Genomic DNA, 16,170 nt, shown 5'->3' on the forward strand with positions numbered 1-16,170 from the left:
TTGAAGTATGATTTATGTAAGAGTGGGAAAAAAGATTGGTTTACCCGATCTAGTCCAATTTTAAACTAAACCGGTTCATTTTAAAACTATTTTATAGATTCTACTTTCTACTTTATATCTATTTTTTATATATTTTTTAGATCAGATTTTTATTTTATTTTTATAGATTTTAAAATATGGGAATTTTAAATTTTAACGTTGGATCAAACTTTTATCCAAACTTATCTGAACCGTATCCTTTATTCCACGATTTCAATTCTCGGAACCCTAAATTTTTTCTCTTTTCTTTTGTTACTCTTGATTGATTCAAGGTATTTGAATCTCTTCTCTCTTCTCCATTCCAACAATGTTGCTCGTTTCTCCTCTGTTTTATCTAGTTTTAAATTTGATTCATTCATTTGTTTGATTTGGTTTTAGAGAACGAACCATACCGTTGTGTTTTGATTGACACTACTACGATTTGATCGAGATCGATACCAACATTGACGGGAACGTTGCTATCCCAGGTTTGTTTTCTCTTCCTTTCTTTCTGCACTTTCACGACTTAAGTTTGGTAGGACAACTTGGTCTAGACAAAACTTACTGAAAATAGGTAGAGCAATACTCTTTGCTTTATAATAAAAAAAAATTGAACATTTTTTAAATTGTTAAGTTGTGAGTTTGCAAGTGTAATGTACTTTCACCCTGTTCAAGAATAGTAAGGAGGCTATGATGATTCTGGTATTGTTAGGTTATCTCTATGAGAACGGGATAGACAAGTTTGTAGGGGATTTTGAAGAATGTTATAGGAAGTGTGTTGAAAGACAAAAGATTAAATATAAAGGTCATATTTGCTTGGATGTTGAAACAAGGTGGAATTCAACATATTTGATGTTAGATGCTGCTTTCAAGCATAAAATGGCATTTGTTGAGCTTGAGTTTTATGATACAAAATATGCTAATGAGTTAGGAAAGGGGATTGGATTGGCTTCTTATGAAGATTGGGAGTATGTTGGGTCTATTCTACCTTTCTTGAGAATTTTTTATGAAGCTACTTTGCGCATCTCAGGTAACTCTTATGTTACTAGTAATATCTACATGTTAGAAGTGGTAGGAATTTGGAATGGGATCAATCATCTCCTCAAGTCCAATGCTACAAGTAGTGCTACATATAAGATGGCTGAAAAAACGAGAAAAAAATATGAAAAATATTGGGGTGAACCTAACAAGTTCAATATATTGTTGTTAATTATTGTTGTCTTAGATCCTAGATACAAGATGGGTTATATGAATTGGGCAATTAATCAACTTTTTGATCCTGAAAAGACAAATGATGGATGGGTGTTAAAGTCACGACTAGATACTTCCTTAAAGTTGTTGTTTGATGAATATAGAAGTCAAAACAGGGGAGCTGAAAATGACACACAACAAACACATGTTGAAGTACCCAATTATAAGCATGATCCATATGGTCAGAATAAGTTTTTGCAAACAATAAGATTAACCTCTTTAAACAAATATGAACTTCAAAAGTATTTAGAGGAAGAGATTGGTGAAACAACTTTGAACATTCTTCATTGGTGGAAAATGAATTCATGTAGATTTCCAATCTTGTCAAACATAGCACAAGAGCTATTAGTTATGCCTGTTTCTACGATAGCATATGAGTATGCATTTAGCATGGGAGGAAGAGTGTTTGATCCATATCGAAGTTATTTATCACAACAAAAGGTGGAGGCACTTATTTGTACACAAGATTGGTTGAAAGACACACATTCACCATCATTGTTAGACTATTATTTTGAAGAGCTTTAATTTATTGACCAAGGTATGTTGATGTTTAAATTATGTAATAATATTATAATTAAATATGTATTAACTAATGATGTTTTTTTTTTCATTTCTGAAAGACTTGGTTTCTCAATAAGATGATGACCACAATATAATTTCTGAGTTAAAGCTCACGCACCATGCCTCTTGCAATTAGTAGGTAACGAATGGACTTCCCTTTTCATATGAATAACTTCTCTTTCTTTGTATTCTATTGTTTAATGATTTTCTTAAAATCTTAAGTTGTATTCTGACATGACACTTTGATGGAACAACATTTATAAGTCACAAAAAATGTGTTAGTTTTATTAAAATTGGTGGGTAGAGATAAAATGATTGAGTGATGCATTAACTTTTGTTGTTATTGCCTTGACATATGAATTTGTTATTATATTTATCATTGGAATAGATTATTTAAATTTCTTTAATAATTCGTTCATGTTTCAGATAAATCACAAGTCAAGTGGGTTGATGTCAACTCTAGTTGCTTCATATATAGATGGTTGTGAAGATATTGCTAATGAGTTTGAGTTAATGAGCCATGGAAGAGATTTTGAACTTTGTAATCGAATGGGTGCTAGTGCATTCTATTTGAAGAGACTTTAAAATTACCATGAACTCTAGAGTGTTTTGGATTTGTTATTTTTTAATGTTAATGATATTGTACGAGGATTAATGACTTTATAATATTTTCATTACCAAATATATAGATTATGGAAGTAGTAAAATTGGAAATTAAAAATACATTTTTTCTCAAAATTTATGCTTGTTTAAATAATATGCATTTTCTCTAATTAAGAAAAAAAAAACTTAGTTATATTAATTCATTAAAGTTAAATTCAAATTTAATTCTAACATCAAAATGCATAAGAAAGTTGAATTCTAACATCAAAATGCATGAGCAAATTGAATTCTAACAACCAATGTTCCTTGACAAGAGAATAGTCAAGATTTGATTTCATAGATTTAACAAACCTCATCGCATCATACTTTCTCACTCCAATATTTTTCTTATGCAATTTAAATGTTCATACTGTAAGTTCTTTAACAAAGATGCAATGTGATGTTTAATATATGAACCTATGTTGTTCAATGTTAGGATATAAGTTCCAAAACCATTTTTCAGTGCTAGAAAATCATCAAAGACATTGATGATCAAGCCATGAAGCATTAACTACATAGATAGAACAAAAGAATCATGGATAAATACATGTATTGAAATGATAAAGCCCATATAAAAGAGATTTATTGTACCCAATCCCAATATAAGAGGCCAATGATTGAACAACCTAAAGTTGGAAGTCCTCCTATATGTTCATAGCTCTAACAACAACAAAAAATCTACTTTTTGTTTCTCTATTAACAAATCATTTTCTCGTCAATTTTACTCTATTTTAACTTTATCCACAAAAATGCATTTTTGTTGGACAAATATACTTGTTGTTGGTCTAGGTCCAATATTGTAATCAATGCAAATCTTTAGTTATCCCTCAATGAGTATATTGTTGGCCCAATCAATATAAAGTTATTTTTATTTAGTGAAATCCTTAATCCTTGGAGGATAATATCTAGTGGTGACTTTTTCTATTTGAAATCTTTAAGTTTTTCCTTTTCTAAAAAAAAATGTGGAAAAGTAAGTAGTGATCCATTTTTGTAATCCTAAATATTTTAACCATGATTTTCAACATAAATTGAAAAGAGTTTATAACAAATATAAACATAAATACCTAAAATTTATTGGATTAATTCCAATAGCACTTTCTTATTATAAAAGTTCATTTTAAATATCTAAAAATAATTTGATCAAATTGTTTACGATTAATTAATTGATCCTTTAGAAAATGTTTGTTAGACTCTTTTATATATATATATATATATATATATATATATATATAATGTTAGTAGAAGTTTGTAACATTGTGAAAGCTTATTACTTTATATGGCATATAAGCATAAAAATAACATCGTTAGATAATTACAAACAATATAAGAATGTAAAATAATCAAATTCATAGCTTGGTCATATTTATTATCATTAAAGTGAGTATGTATTACTTTATTTTAAGTACGGTAGTCATTGTCTCTCTTTGAATTGAAACAACTATTACTTAAACCAACCATAAGCTTGTGTATGCAAATTTTTAATTTTGAGATTGGAATTTCTGTCACAATTTGAAACATAGAAGTGTTGAGAAAATTTTTTGGTATGTTATTATATTGTATTTGAGTGGTACATTTTTGGTAAAGGATTTAATACCAAACATTTTATGGAGAGGGAAGACTCCAATAAAAATGGTTATTTAAGTTTTCATACCAGTATTAATCATCTACAAATACTTCATACTAATAACATATTAGTAAAAAGAAATATTGTATTAGATACAAATAAAATAATAAAAAAATGACATCATAGTGTTGAGGTAAAAATGGTGACAACAATACAACATAAATGACAATAATAATGATATCAATGATGACATCAATAAATGGTTACAACAATCAAGATAATGATGATAGTTGTGTTCATGTTGACAACCAAAAGAGTGGTGACCAATAAATTCTTTGTATACTTACACATAGATCATTTATCTTACAATTTCCTTAAGTTTGCTTTAATCAAATTTGAGGTTAATCCAATCAATAAACTAAAAGTATATTTAATATTTATCATCTTGAGCATATTACTATAACTTATATTCTTCTTGTGAAAAAAAAAATAATGAATTGAAGAAATCAGTAGAAATGTTTTTGAAGGATGAATTGAGTTTTAAAGTCAAACTTATCATTCTTGAATAATAATGTTAAAGCTGAGTACGATAACTCAAAGGTTAAGTGTGAGAATTTTGAGACCAAGTGTAATTAGGTTTAGTGTGAGTCTTCTAAGACTCAATGTAGAAGATCTGATGTGGATTTAATAAGCTATTTTATAAATGATTTTGGGATCTATTGAGTGGAGGTTCAGACCTAAGTTTTGGAGAAAAAGAAGCTTCTCATGCAATGGGTGGACAAGTAAAAAGTTTCCTTTGTACTTTCATGGCTCTTAGATATGGTTTCTTCATTTTTGTATTATTTCTTCGTACTCTTTCTCAACCAAGTAGCTAAATCATTCTTTGTTAGGTTTAGATATGACAATGTTAAATCCTCTTGATATAAATAATTTTTTTTTTTGTTCTTGAATACTAGTTTTATTTTTATACTTCGTGTTTGCTGTGAGTTACCACCATAACTTTTTCTAGGAATTTCTTTGTTATTCAAATATACTTTTATTATCTTCCTTTGAGATAAATTACCCGATTAATTATCTTGCTAAGAATAGGTCATGATTTATTGATCATTATTTAATCATTAGGCTACATCAAGTTGTTTTCTTGAATTACAGAAGGCATTGGGGTTTATAAAAGGAATTTAGGTTCATTTCATCTAAGAAATTAAGGCTAAAGATAATTTTGATTATTGATACTAATGTTCGAAGTTAAATTATTTGTTTGAGTATTACATTGGAAAAGAGAGGTGCTTACTTTAGTTTAACTCTAACATCTTTATTCTTTTGCCCATATTCAACTTACTGGTTTATTTGTTTTTCACATTTTAGTATATTAGTGACTCATGGTCATTTTTACAACAAAATTTTATAACTTATTTTGTGTAGATAGTAAGAATTATGTATATTTCTTAATATTGTATAATTTTTTGGAAAAATGATATTTAAATTTTCCATTTTATTACTTGTTAAATTTGATAATTTTGTGATGTAACGATAGTCACAACAAACGTAAAAGAATGCTTTCATTATGAGAGTAAAAGTAGAGAAAGAAAATCTTTCTTATCCCATTATTTTCTATCACAACTTTAATAAAATAGAGATTCATTTGATATATATATATATATATATATATATATATATATATATATATATATATATATATATATATATATATATATATATATTATAATAGTATAAAAAATTACACTTTCATGCTACAATATTGTTAATATAGTATATTTCTTGTCCTGTTTTGGTTAAAAGATAATAGGATAAAATAATTTATTAGAAAATAGAATAAAATAATTTATTAGAAAATATGATAAAGTAATTTATTTCCCACTCTTTCGCCACCTATTTATATTACAACTACAATCATTATCAACACATTTATCATAATCAACTTTTGTGGTTTTAGGCTTAATTATTCTTGGTATTCACTTTAGTTGGAAAGTTTCAAATTGGTGTTCGTTTAAGTTTTTGTTTCAATTAAGTCATAAAATTTCAATTAAGTTTTTTTTAACAAAAATGTTAATGGCATTAACAAAATGTCACATGTCAATATAATAATTTTTTAAATTTTATTTTATTTTTTTAAAACAAAAAATCTTTTTTGCAAAAGTTTTTTTGTCCACATCAAGTCCTTGGTATGACACGTGCTATTGTTACTGTCACGTAACATGACAATGTCAAATGTCAATATGAGTTTCAAGTGTTATTGTTTTATTTTAACTTAGTTCCTATATGTTTATTTTTCATTCAATTTAGTTTCACTTTGTTTCAAAATGAAGCAATATTATCTCTTTCCAAATTTATATCAAATTTAATATTTGTATAATTTGAGACCAAATTGACATATGTCATTGTTCTATCACATGACACTTATAATATCACGTGTCACATTAAAGACTTGACAGGTGGACAACAAAAAATTTTGTAAAGAAAAAAAAAACACATATTAACACGTGACATGTTATTAACGTTTGTAATTTTTTTTAAAAGACATAATTTAAACATCATTTCAAAAGTTAGAACACAACTAAAACAAAAATAGACCAAACAAATAATTAAACTTTATTGTCATCAACACGGTAACTGCTACTATTTTCATAATTATTATTGTCACTATTTTCACCATCATTATTATTACTAAGATGAACAACAAATATATAAAATAAATTTATATTTATTAAAAATAGTAAAATAAATAGAAAAAAGAACAACAAATATTTTTTAATAAAAAACAACAACTATTAGAATAATTATATAGAAACCATATAAAAATAATTGTTAGTTTTTAAAAAATAAATAACTAATTACATTATAAAAAGTAAATTAAAAATAAGTAACTGTGAATAGGAAATCTTCTCTGTATAGTTATAGATTGTGCTTTTCTATCTTATATGTATAACCTCTATCATTATCTTCACTATTATCACAACAAACACCACTACATTATCATGACCATGCCTTCAAGATTATCATGACAATCACCACCATTTCTATTATTGTTATCAGGAATTTTGTCAATATTTTCACCTTCGTCAAGATCATTGGTGTTGTTTAATAAAGCAATATTACCATTATTTTGCAATTATTATTTTCATGTTATTATTACTTCATCTCCTAAGTATACTTAATTTTAGTTTTACCTATAATAATTTAATTACTAGATAAAAAAATCTTTTTCAATCATTTCAAACTTCTACCCCTTATTTTATTTGTATGGTTTATTTTTTTATTTAAATTTGTATGCTTGATTTAGCTAATTGTTTCTCTCTTTCAATCGATCTTTAATTTTATATTAAAATAATTTTCAAATGAATATATTAATAATTTTAAATAACATTATAGCATATAATAATTTTGTTTATTTAATTATAAATATTCTTTTAATTCACTGATCTCAAATAAGTTTTTATTAAAGTTTGTAATACAAAGAAAAAAAAAAGTAAAAAACTATTATGAAAATAAAGAGTTAGTCTGAATGTTGTGGCTACAACTGAATAAAATTCTTCGGTGTAAATTTGACTTAGATAATTGTGTTCGAAAAAGGTTTGTGATTTTATTCTTTTCAAAGTTGCATGAATGAACTTGTAATTTTATCACTGTAAAAGTTGTATTTAGAAAATTTGTAACTTTTTTTTATGAAAGTTACACTTTGAATAATAAAATGCTTTTATTGAATATTAATTTTGATTGTAGTTTAATTTTTTTCACAATAATGTTATTATTGGCTTAACAAATTTTCCTAGAAGATAATATTAAATTCAATATCGTCCATTCTATTGATGACTCCCATAATGTACGAGCATATTATATACATATAAATTTATTACTTTTTTTTTTATTTTCTTTATATTTAGAAAACCCCATTGGTCATTCTACGTTTTTAAAAGGTTGAATTTGATCCTATTTTTGTAAAAAAAAAAAAAAAAATCAATGATATCCTTTTCGTCTAAATCAACGTGCTGACAAAAAGAATGTGCTGAAATTACGTTCGAATCAAACGTACCCTCTTCCATGCTGGAATCACCTTGATTTGGACAGAAAACTAACGTTGATTTGTTAAGACATTAGGCACTAAATTAAATCCTTTTAAAATAAAGAGATAGTTAAGAAAATTAATTTTGAGCCTAATATAACTTCACAAATATACGTTTTTACGCTGGAATTAGCCTGGTTTAGACAGCAAAACTATCAGTTTCAAAGTTTAACCCCGTCTTACAAAATAAATTTAAATATATAATTATGATATAATATTAAAAAATAAATTTTAAATCTAATTCTCAATTTTATTAAATATATAAGATTTTAAAAAGAAATAAAAATATGTAATGTTGTAAGATATAATTTCCTATGCTTTCCCTTCAACGTAGGGGCACCCTAGATAGTTAAAATAGTTAAAAAAACGCTGAAAACCAAGCATTCTAATTATAAGGTCAATGCTGCTTCTGGTGAATTTTGTTCTGATATAGAACGTTGATTTTGCAGTATCCAAAAATTTATTAGAATACTACCGTAACTCAGCAAAAACATCATTTTGTAATAAACATAAAATGTATGACAGGAATTTAAAACCTTGAAACAATATATTTGTAAGTCTTTTTCTATATATTGTTTTCAAATTCATTCTTATTCAATATGTGATCAAACTTATATTTTAAATCCTAACACCAACAACTTACCATGATCCGCAAGTTTGGTTATACTTATAGTAAGAACTTCTACAACAGGACAAAAGGGGACAAAGTTCTCTCTGTCTCACTCCTCTTGAACAAGAGAAAAAAACATTTGGCCTACTATTAATCAAACGCAGAAAGGTTTTAGCAGATTTCAATGTTACATAAATGTAATTGCAGAATTTATCGTTGAAACCAAAAGGTTTGACTACTTGACTGAAAGCATGTGTTTGAAGCTTCAAGGTGAACTAGAAATAAGACAGAATTTCAGTACATAAATAAATGTTATAAGTCAATTTCATAACAAAAGCATGTAAGATGGCCACATTATTTTTTCCTAAAGTATTGCTGAGAGTCCAAAATAAATCAGAAAGGAACTTCCATATGACACTAAGCAGCACATCGAGTTGTTACATAAACAACAATAAGTTTGATTCAGATAGAAAAGATAGCTAAATTTTTCGCAAACTCTTGTTTTTAAATTCCAGATTTGGTAATATGGAATTAAAAACCGTTAGTAATTAAAACCACCATATTAGAATTGAAATCCAGATTTATCAATGTTGAGTTAAAAAGTGCAGGACTGCATCACTGATGGGTCTTTACACTTTGATAAATCTTTCGAAGAGACTTACAAGGAAGATACAATACACCTGGTTCAACCTCACAAAATCAATTTGTAAAATAAAATTGTATCTACTTGTATATTTTAGATTAGTTTCATTGTTAGTCCATGTGAGATTTCCAACATATTCTCTTATCTGTACGTGAAACTAAACACTAACGTAGTTTGAAAGTGACCTGACAGCAAGTGGAGCAATAGGTCCAACAAACATCGAATCTTCATCGAATCTTAAGAACCACACACATTCACACCAATGATGTCTCAAAAGTGGTGGTAAAGCAACCTCCTCCACCAAGTTTTGTCCCTCGAGAAAGTTTCCTGAGAAGCTGAGGTATAATCTATTTCAATTTGAGTCTATAATTCCTGACTGTGAAGAGACTGAGTAATAAAATCTGTCATATTGAAATTGTATTGCATCTACAATCTTATCTGTTCTTAAAAACAATCTTCAAAGCTTTAAGTTTGTTGGACAGAATGATATAGGGCATTTCAAAACAGGCATGTTCTGAATGAGAGACAAAACACTAATCTTCTGCAATTCACTTTCTAAGGGATTCAAAAGAAGAAAAATGAACAATTTCAAAAACAAGAATAGGAATGGTATGAATGGTTTCTGGTGAATGTACAACTAATTGCGATAACTGATTTCTACAGTCATCCTTGCAAATGGATCTTACTGATCTCCTTTTCTCTCTGAATACAAGACATTTATAACTAATTTATGCTAAGTTAGTTAATTTAATCACCTATTATCTTTATTTTGTTTGTAACGGTGATATATTTTTAAATTACCCTTAAATAGTTGGTCTAGACCTATATCTAAAAATATACATTTTTTAATGTTCACATCTTTTTTCCAGTTTTACTTTTTAAATAAATAAATTTTACATTAAAATTATTTTACCATTCAAATGATGGTTATCTTTTTAAATTTAATGACTTTCTCAATTTGATATTTTTTTAAATTTAATAATTTTTTAATTAAAAAGTTACCTACAAAATAAATAAAAAATTTTTATAATAAAATTATAAAAAATATTTACATTTAATTATAATAAAAATGTTATTATTAATTTTATTATTTTTTACTATCATAACAAAAATATACATAGCAATGCTATGTGTTTTCCTGGTGTATATAAAATGAATAATTATACAATTTTACTTTTTAAAACAAAAATCTTCACTTCTCCCAACTTTATACAAAATTTTAGTTAAGGATACTTTAGTAGAAAAAAAATAATTCAGACTCTTACAAAAAGGATAAAGAAATTTAAAATAACGAGTAATATTAGTTATTATATTTATTTATGTGATGTTTTATAATAATATTATTATAGTTATTAAATACGACTGAAAACACAAGTATTAAGCTAACACCCACATGTATGTTTATATTTTTTTTTATGATAAATAAAAATAATAAAATTATTATTATTGTCATAAAATAAAAATATTTTTTGTAAATTTATTATAAGTAGTTTTATGTGTTTTGTAATAAAATTATTAAGTTTGAAAAACATATCAAATAAAAAATATTGTTAAATTTAAAGAAACGCTAAGTTGGTAATAAAAAATTTATTTAAAAAATAAATATAACATAAAAATATGAGTATCCTTTATATAGATAATAATTGTAAAATTAAAATAATTTTGTAAATTTATTGTTTGTAGTTTTTATTTATTTTGTAATAAAATAGTCAAGTTTATAAAGATGGCCAAATATACATTTACAGACATTGTCATTCAAAAAATAAAATTGATAAAATAGTTATTTTAATTTGAAAAAAATATATTTATTTAAAAGGTAAAATTAGAAAACAAATGTGAACACTAAAATAAAGAATTTGCTTTATATACAAGTATATATATATAATTATTGAATTTAAAATTATTAATGTACGTTTATTTAACACATATGTTTTTATATATATATATATATATATATATATATATATATATATATATATATATATATATATATATATATATATATATTTAAGTAGTTATTCGATTCTAAAATTCATGATCTTTTCAATTTTGTATTCTCTAAGATCTCTTTGTGGTAGTTTCGTAAAAGTTTTTTTTTATTTGAAATGTATGTTAATAAATGGATGTGATTTTAAACTATCTTTGAATTACAATAATGTTATATTTAACTTAAAACTTTAGAACAATATATTTACGATTTTTCTTTTATATTTTGTTGATTTTTCTCTTTTTTATTCATTTTTATTTTTTTTAATTCACTTTTATTTAATGTAAGATTTTAATTTCATCTTAAATTCTTAATAGACGGTTTAATCTTTATGTATAGAATCAAATGGTTAAAATTTAAATTTTGCATGGCTGATTAAATTAAGGTGAGTAAATTTTTATATTTTGTTGTGTTTTTTGTTTTTATTTGACTTAGTTATTAATGACTAAATTATTTCTACTTTTTCTTGAAGATATGAGGCTAAGTTTCACTTTTAACCACAACAAAATTTGGGAACATTTTCTTCTACATCCCAAACATAAAATAAGCAAACAATCTTTATTAGTTAAAATAAGTTAAACATAAAATTTATCTCTGAATGGTTTTTTTCTTAAAACAAAAATTACTTCAATGACAACAAATTATCATGGATTGGAGTTTTCAAAATGCAATCTAATTCTAATCGAATAAAATATTGAGTGTAAAATTCAAATTTATTTTCACTATATCACACATCGATTTAGATTTTTTAAATCTAATTTAAATTGAATTGAATTGATATTATATTCATATTTTCAATCACATTAAATCCAATGTGGACTATTCTAATTGATCTAATATAGAATCAACTCAACGTAGTTTGATATAGTCATGGACTAATGTAAATTTAATGTATCCATCGAACATGAACACAATTTAACTTTGCTCAATTTGGAGCTAGACTAACTCAATTTGACTTGGATCTTAACTTATTCAGTTTGACTTGAGTTTGTCTTGATTAGGCTAGGCTCAACCTTGTCTTGATTGGGTGACGTCAGACTTGGTCTGAATTGGATAAGGGCAACCTTGGTCGTAATGGGGCAAACCCAAGCTGAATCTAAGCTCAAATCAGATGAATTTGGTTTCGTTCGACTCGAGTGAATATGAAATTACCTAAACTTGGCTTAATCTGGATCCATATCAGTTCATCTTGACACGAGTCAAGGTCGATTTGGCTCTACCTAGACTTGAATTGATTAAGTTCGACTTTGTTCCAAACCAACTTAATTTGACCTACACTCAAATCACTTGGTTTGACATTAACCTAGATAGATTCAACATGATCTTGCATGAGCTCAACTTAATTCTACCTTATTCAAGTTTGATCGCACTTAACATTTTGTAATTTAAAATGACATAGTTATACTTTAGTTTTGAATTTTCAAATCCAAAAAATATATTCAATCTATATACAATCCAAATCCAATTAAATAAATTAAATTTAAAAATTAAAAATATAAATTTGTTTAAAATTTAATTTAGATGATTATGAATTAGATTTGATAATTTAATTCTTTTTCTCACATCAGGAATCTATATACAAATTTTTCCTATGGTCGATTGAATAAAAAAGAAATTATTTTTTGTGATTCCAAAATTGTACACTTCAACGACCATGTGTTACACTGTGTTGGAAGTTTTTGGAAGTTTCTAGGATTCAAGTTAGAGATTTAGATTTTGATTAGGCATTTAAAAAGTGTGGGATTTGTGGATATTGGTAGGTAAAATTTACAAGAGATACAATTTTATTTATAATATATTTTATAATGTAATGTTATTTATAATATATTTTATAATATAATTTTATGTTAAAATCGAATTTATATTTTAAATAAGCATGTACTATCTTTTCTGAGTCGTGTCTTTACTCTACAGGACTATATTCAACAAATATGCATTTACATTATTAGACAATAATATTTTGTTGCAAGACCTTTACACAAAAAAATCACAACCATGATTGAAAGTTAGGAACTTTTGACAATGAAATGAGAAGCAATGTTGTGGAGCACATGAGAAGGGTCCCACAAAATAATGACCTACAATCCTAGCAACATGATTTATCACTGGCCCCACGAATTCAAGCTCTGGGACACTGCCCTATACTGGGGTACCAATTTTGATTTAGAAGGACAGTTTCCTTCAAACTCATGAAGTCTGGGCAACCAGAGAATGATGTGTGGTCATAGTTTGTACACTTAAGACTCTCGTCCCTAACCCCAACCGACAGCCAAAGAACCAACTTAAGAGACAACCAATATGCCAAATACTAATATTTCTTCCCTAATTTATACTTCATGTTTTAGTTTTCTAAAACTGTTTTAAATTATGCTTCTTGAAATATAATTTTGGAGAGGAGAAAGAAAATATGGAAGTGACAATATGGATGAAAAATAAATTTGTATACCGGACATTGGTGAAATTGCTTTTCAATGTTGATTAAAAACGTTCAGATTAATCAGTCATTAATATGAATATTTTACTTTTTTTTTTTAAATTATGGCCATGGATGAATATTTGTAATGTCTTTATTTTTAATTACTATAATATTTCTATTTTATTTGATATAATTTAAAACATTACTTCACTATATTTTTTTTGTTTTATTATTATATAAAAGACAATAGACGAAATTAATTCTTGATAGTATACAATTTTTTAAATATTTAATAAATATTTAAGGGAGATAAATTTGATATATGTTTCATGTTAGAGAAGGAAACAAGAACATAACCAATCAAATAAAAAAAATAAAGTAGATGAAAATGATTCTCCATTATTTTATTCATAAAAATTCAACTACACTTTTCATTTTATAAAAGTCATTCTTTCTAAAAAGTTTTCTTTGGTTTCTATCCACTTTTTATCTCATCTTTCATCTATTTGACAATCAGAGACTATTAATAATTTTATGATTGAAATGTTTACATCTCTGACCGATCGAAATCTAAAACAGTAATAAGTTTACCTTTTGTCCTATTTTTGAGTTAGTTTAGCATTTTGAGGCACATATGGTTCTAGGATCCATGCATGTGACTCAAATTAGTTCAAAGTGAATCTTTGTTTAGTTATAATCGTTATGATATGCTTAGATATGTGACATGATTTTGTGCAAGTAGTTAGAACATCATATGAAAACTATAACTCTATAAGAAACTTTGAGTTAGGGTTTTTTCTACATCAGGTAAGGGAAGCTAGTTTAGATTTAAATATTATTGCTATGTGATGGGATTGAGTTGAGTTATTGTGAAATCTGATGTTTTGTCATGTTGAAATCTAATTAAGTTGATTGAGTAAGTTGTATAAGTATGTGTTTTAAGCTAGTTTATTACTTATGGTAATTTTGATTGGTTATGTGACCCAGCTAGATTTGTTAGAGGCATAAGTAGAACTATAATATGTGTGTTTTCATCTAAAAAACGAGTGGAATGCCAAGAAAGATTGGTTAGGAGTACGACATTGAGCAAGAATGCAAAACTTGCATTTGGACGAGCTCATCAAGAATGGTGATAGGCGATACACTCACTAGGCGAAGTAAGGGAATGGTTGAGCAAAAAAAAAATGTCAAAAACCTGAGATCAAGGTGTGTGTTTGATCACTAGGTGAGAAAAACTTTGGATGGACGACTTTTTGAGGGACTTAGCCCTAATGCTCTCTCATTGAACGAGCATACACTTCATTAAGCAAAAATTCTATGTGGAAAACAAAGAGTTCCAGGGATATATTTTTGTTGGACAAGAAATGTAGTCATTGGGCGAGGCTTAGTCCAGTGTGGATTTGCTAAGCTAGACATGCATTCATTGAGTGAAAATATATACTATAACCTTGTAAAAATAGTCTTAAATTCAAGTATTATGTGGTGTTATTTGGTATTAATTATGTGTGATGTGAATGTAGTTAGTTCTAGGGTGAGAATACTACTATGTGGTGATGTGAAAAGTGTATTGATGATGGAGTCCATAATGAGATTATTTTGACTCTGCTAGTATTGGACTCATACAAAAATATTTCGTTGTTTGAGTCAAATGAGGTTTCGGAGCTTCAATAAGAGGTTGGATTTGGTAGATATAGAATTTACCATGTTAGAATCTTTGGTCAGGATGTGACCTGACTATGATATAGTTATAACTCCTAAGAGACAGGAGTGAGTGAGTCTTGACTATGACTATGATGTTATAATTCGGTTTGATTTGAGGAGCACTTCGCAATGGTCTCAGTTCCAACCTCTGTGTCAAAAAGGTGAGAAATTTAAATGTGAAGCAGGGAGAACAAGTTGTTTGAGAGTGGAGAAGGTCAGAGAGAAAGGGTAGAATAGTGGCTGGGAAGTGGAGAAAAGTTGAGAGAAAAAGGGTGGTGAGGAAGCTAAAGGGGGTTTGGGAGAGGGAGCTGGCTTTTGCCTTTTTCTTTTTACCGAAGCATAGATAATAATAAAAAAAAATTGGGGGTGTTACACTCTCTTCCTTACACCTATTTTAGACACAAACTCATTATTTCTGCTCATATCTCTCATAAAAAAATTAATTTTCTCTTGTCTCATTTGATAATAAAATACTAAGTTAATAGTTAACATTCTTTTTTATCTCACGAGTCTTCTGTATATTCATTTTTCATGAATATAGAAAAAATAATGTACAATGTGTTTTTCTTATAACCGATTCTTAATTGTGACTTTTATCATATATTTTTATTTTAGTAATTATATCTCTCAATTTTTTATTAAATTATGATAAATTATTTTTTAGTCTTAAACTTAAAAAAAATAGGTATATTGCAT

General features: G+C 26.6%; 1 protein-coding gene across 1 annotated transcript; it reads left to right on the forward strand.

Annotated features, from left to right (window-relative positions):
- The first annotated feature begins 711 nt into the window (after positions 1-711).
- LOC114174573 (zinc finger BED domain-containing protein RICESLEEPER 2-like) lies at positions 712-1,794 on the forward strand. Its single transcript, XM_028059408.1, has one exon. It carries the CDS (start codon positions 712-714, stop codon positions 1,792-1,794), a length of 1,083 nt encoding a protein of 360 aa, XP_027915209.1.
- Positions 1,795-16,170: the final 14,376 nt, after the last annotated feature.

The sequence above is a fragment of the Vigna unguiculata genome, chromosome 2 (assembly GCF_004118075.2).
Source record: "Vigna unguiculata cultivar IT97K-499-35 chromosome 2, ASM411807v1, whole genome shotgun sequence".
Lineage (NCBI taxonomy): Eukaryota > Viridiplantae > Streptophyta > Magnoliopsida > Fabales > Fabaceae > Vigna > Vigna unguiculata.

What these genes read in the sequence shown, in the direction of transcription:
- LOC114174573 (XM_028059408.1), top strand. Translation starts at nt 712, where the DNA reads ATGATTCTGGTATTGTTAGGTTATCTCTATGAGAACGGGATAGACAAG.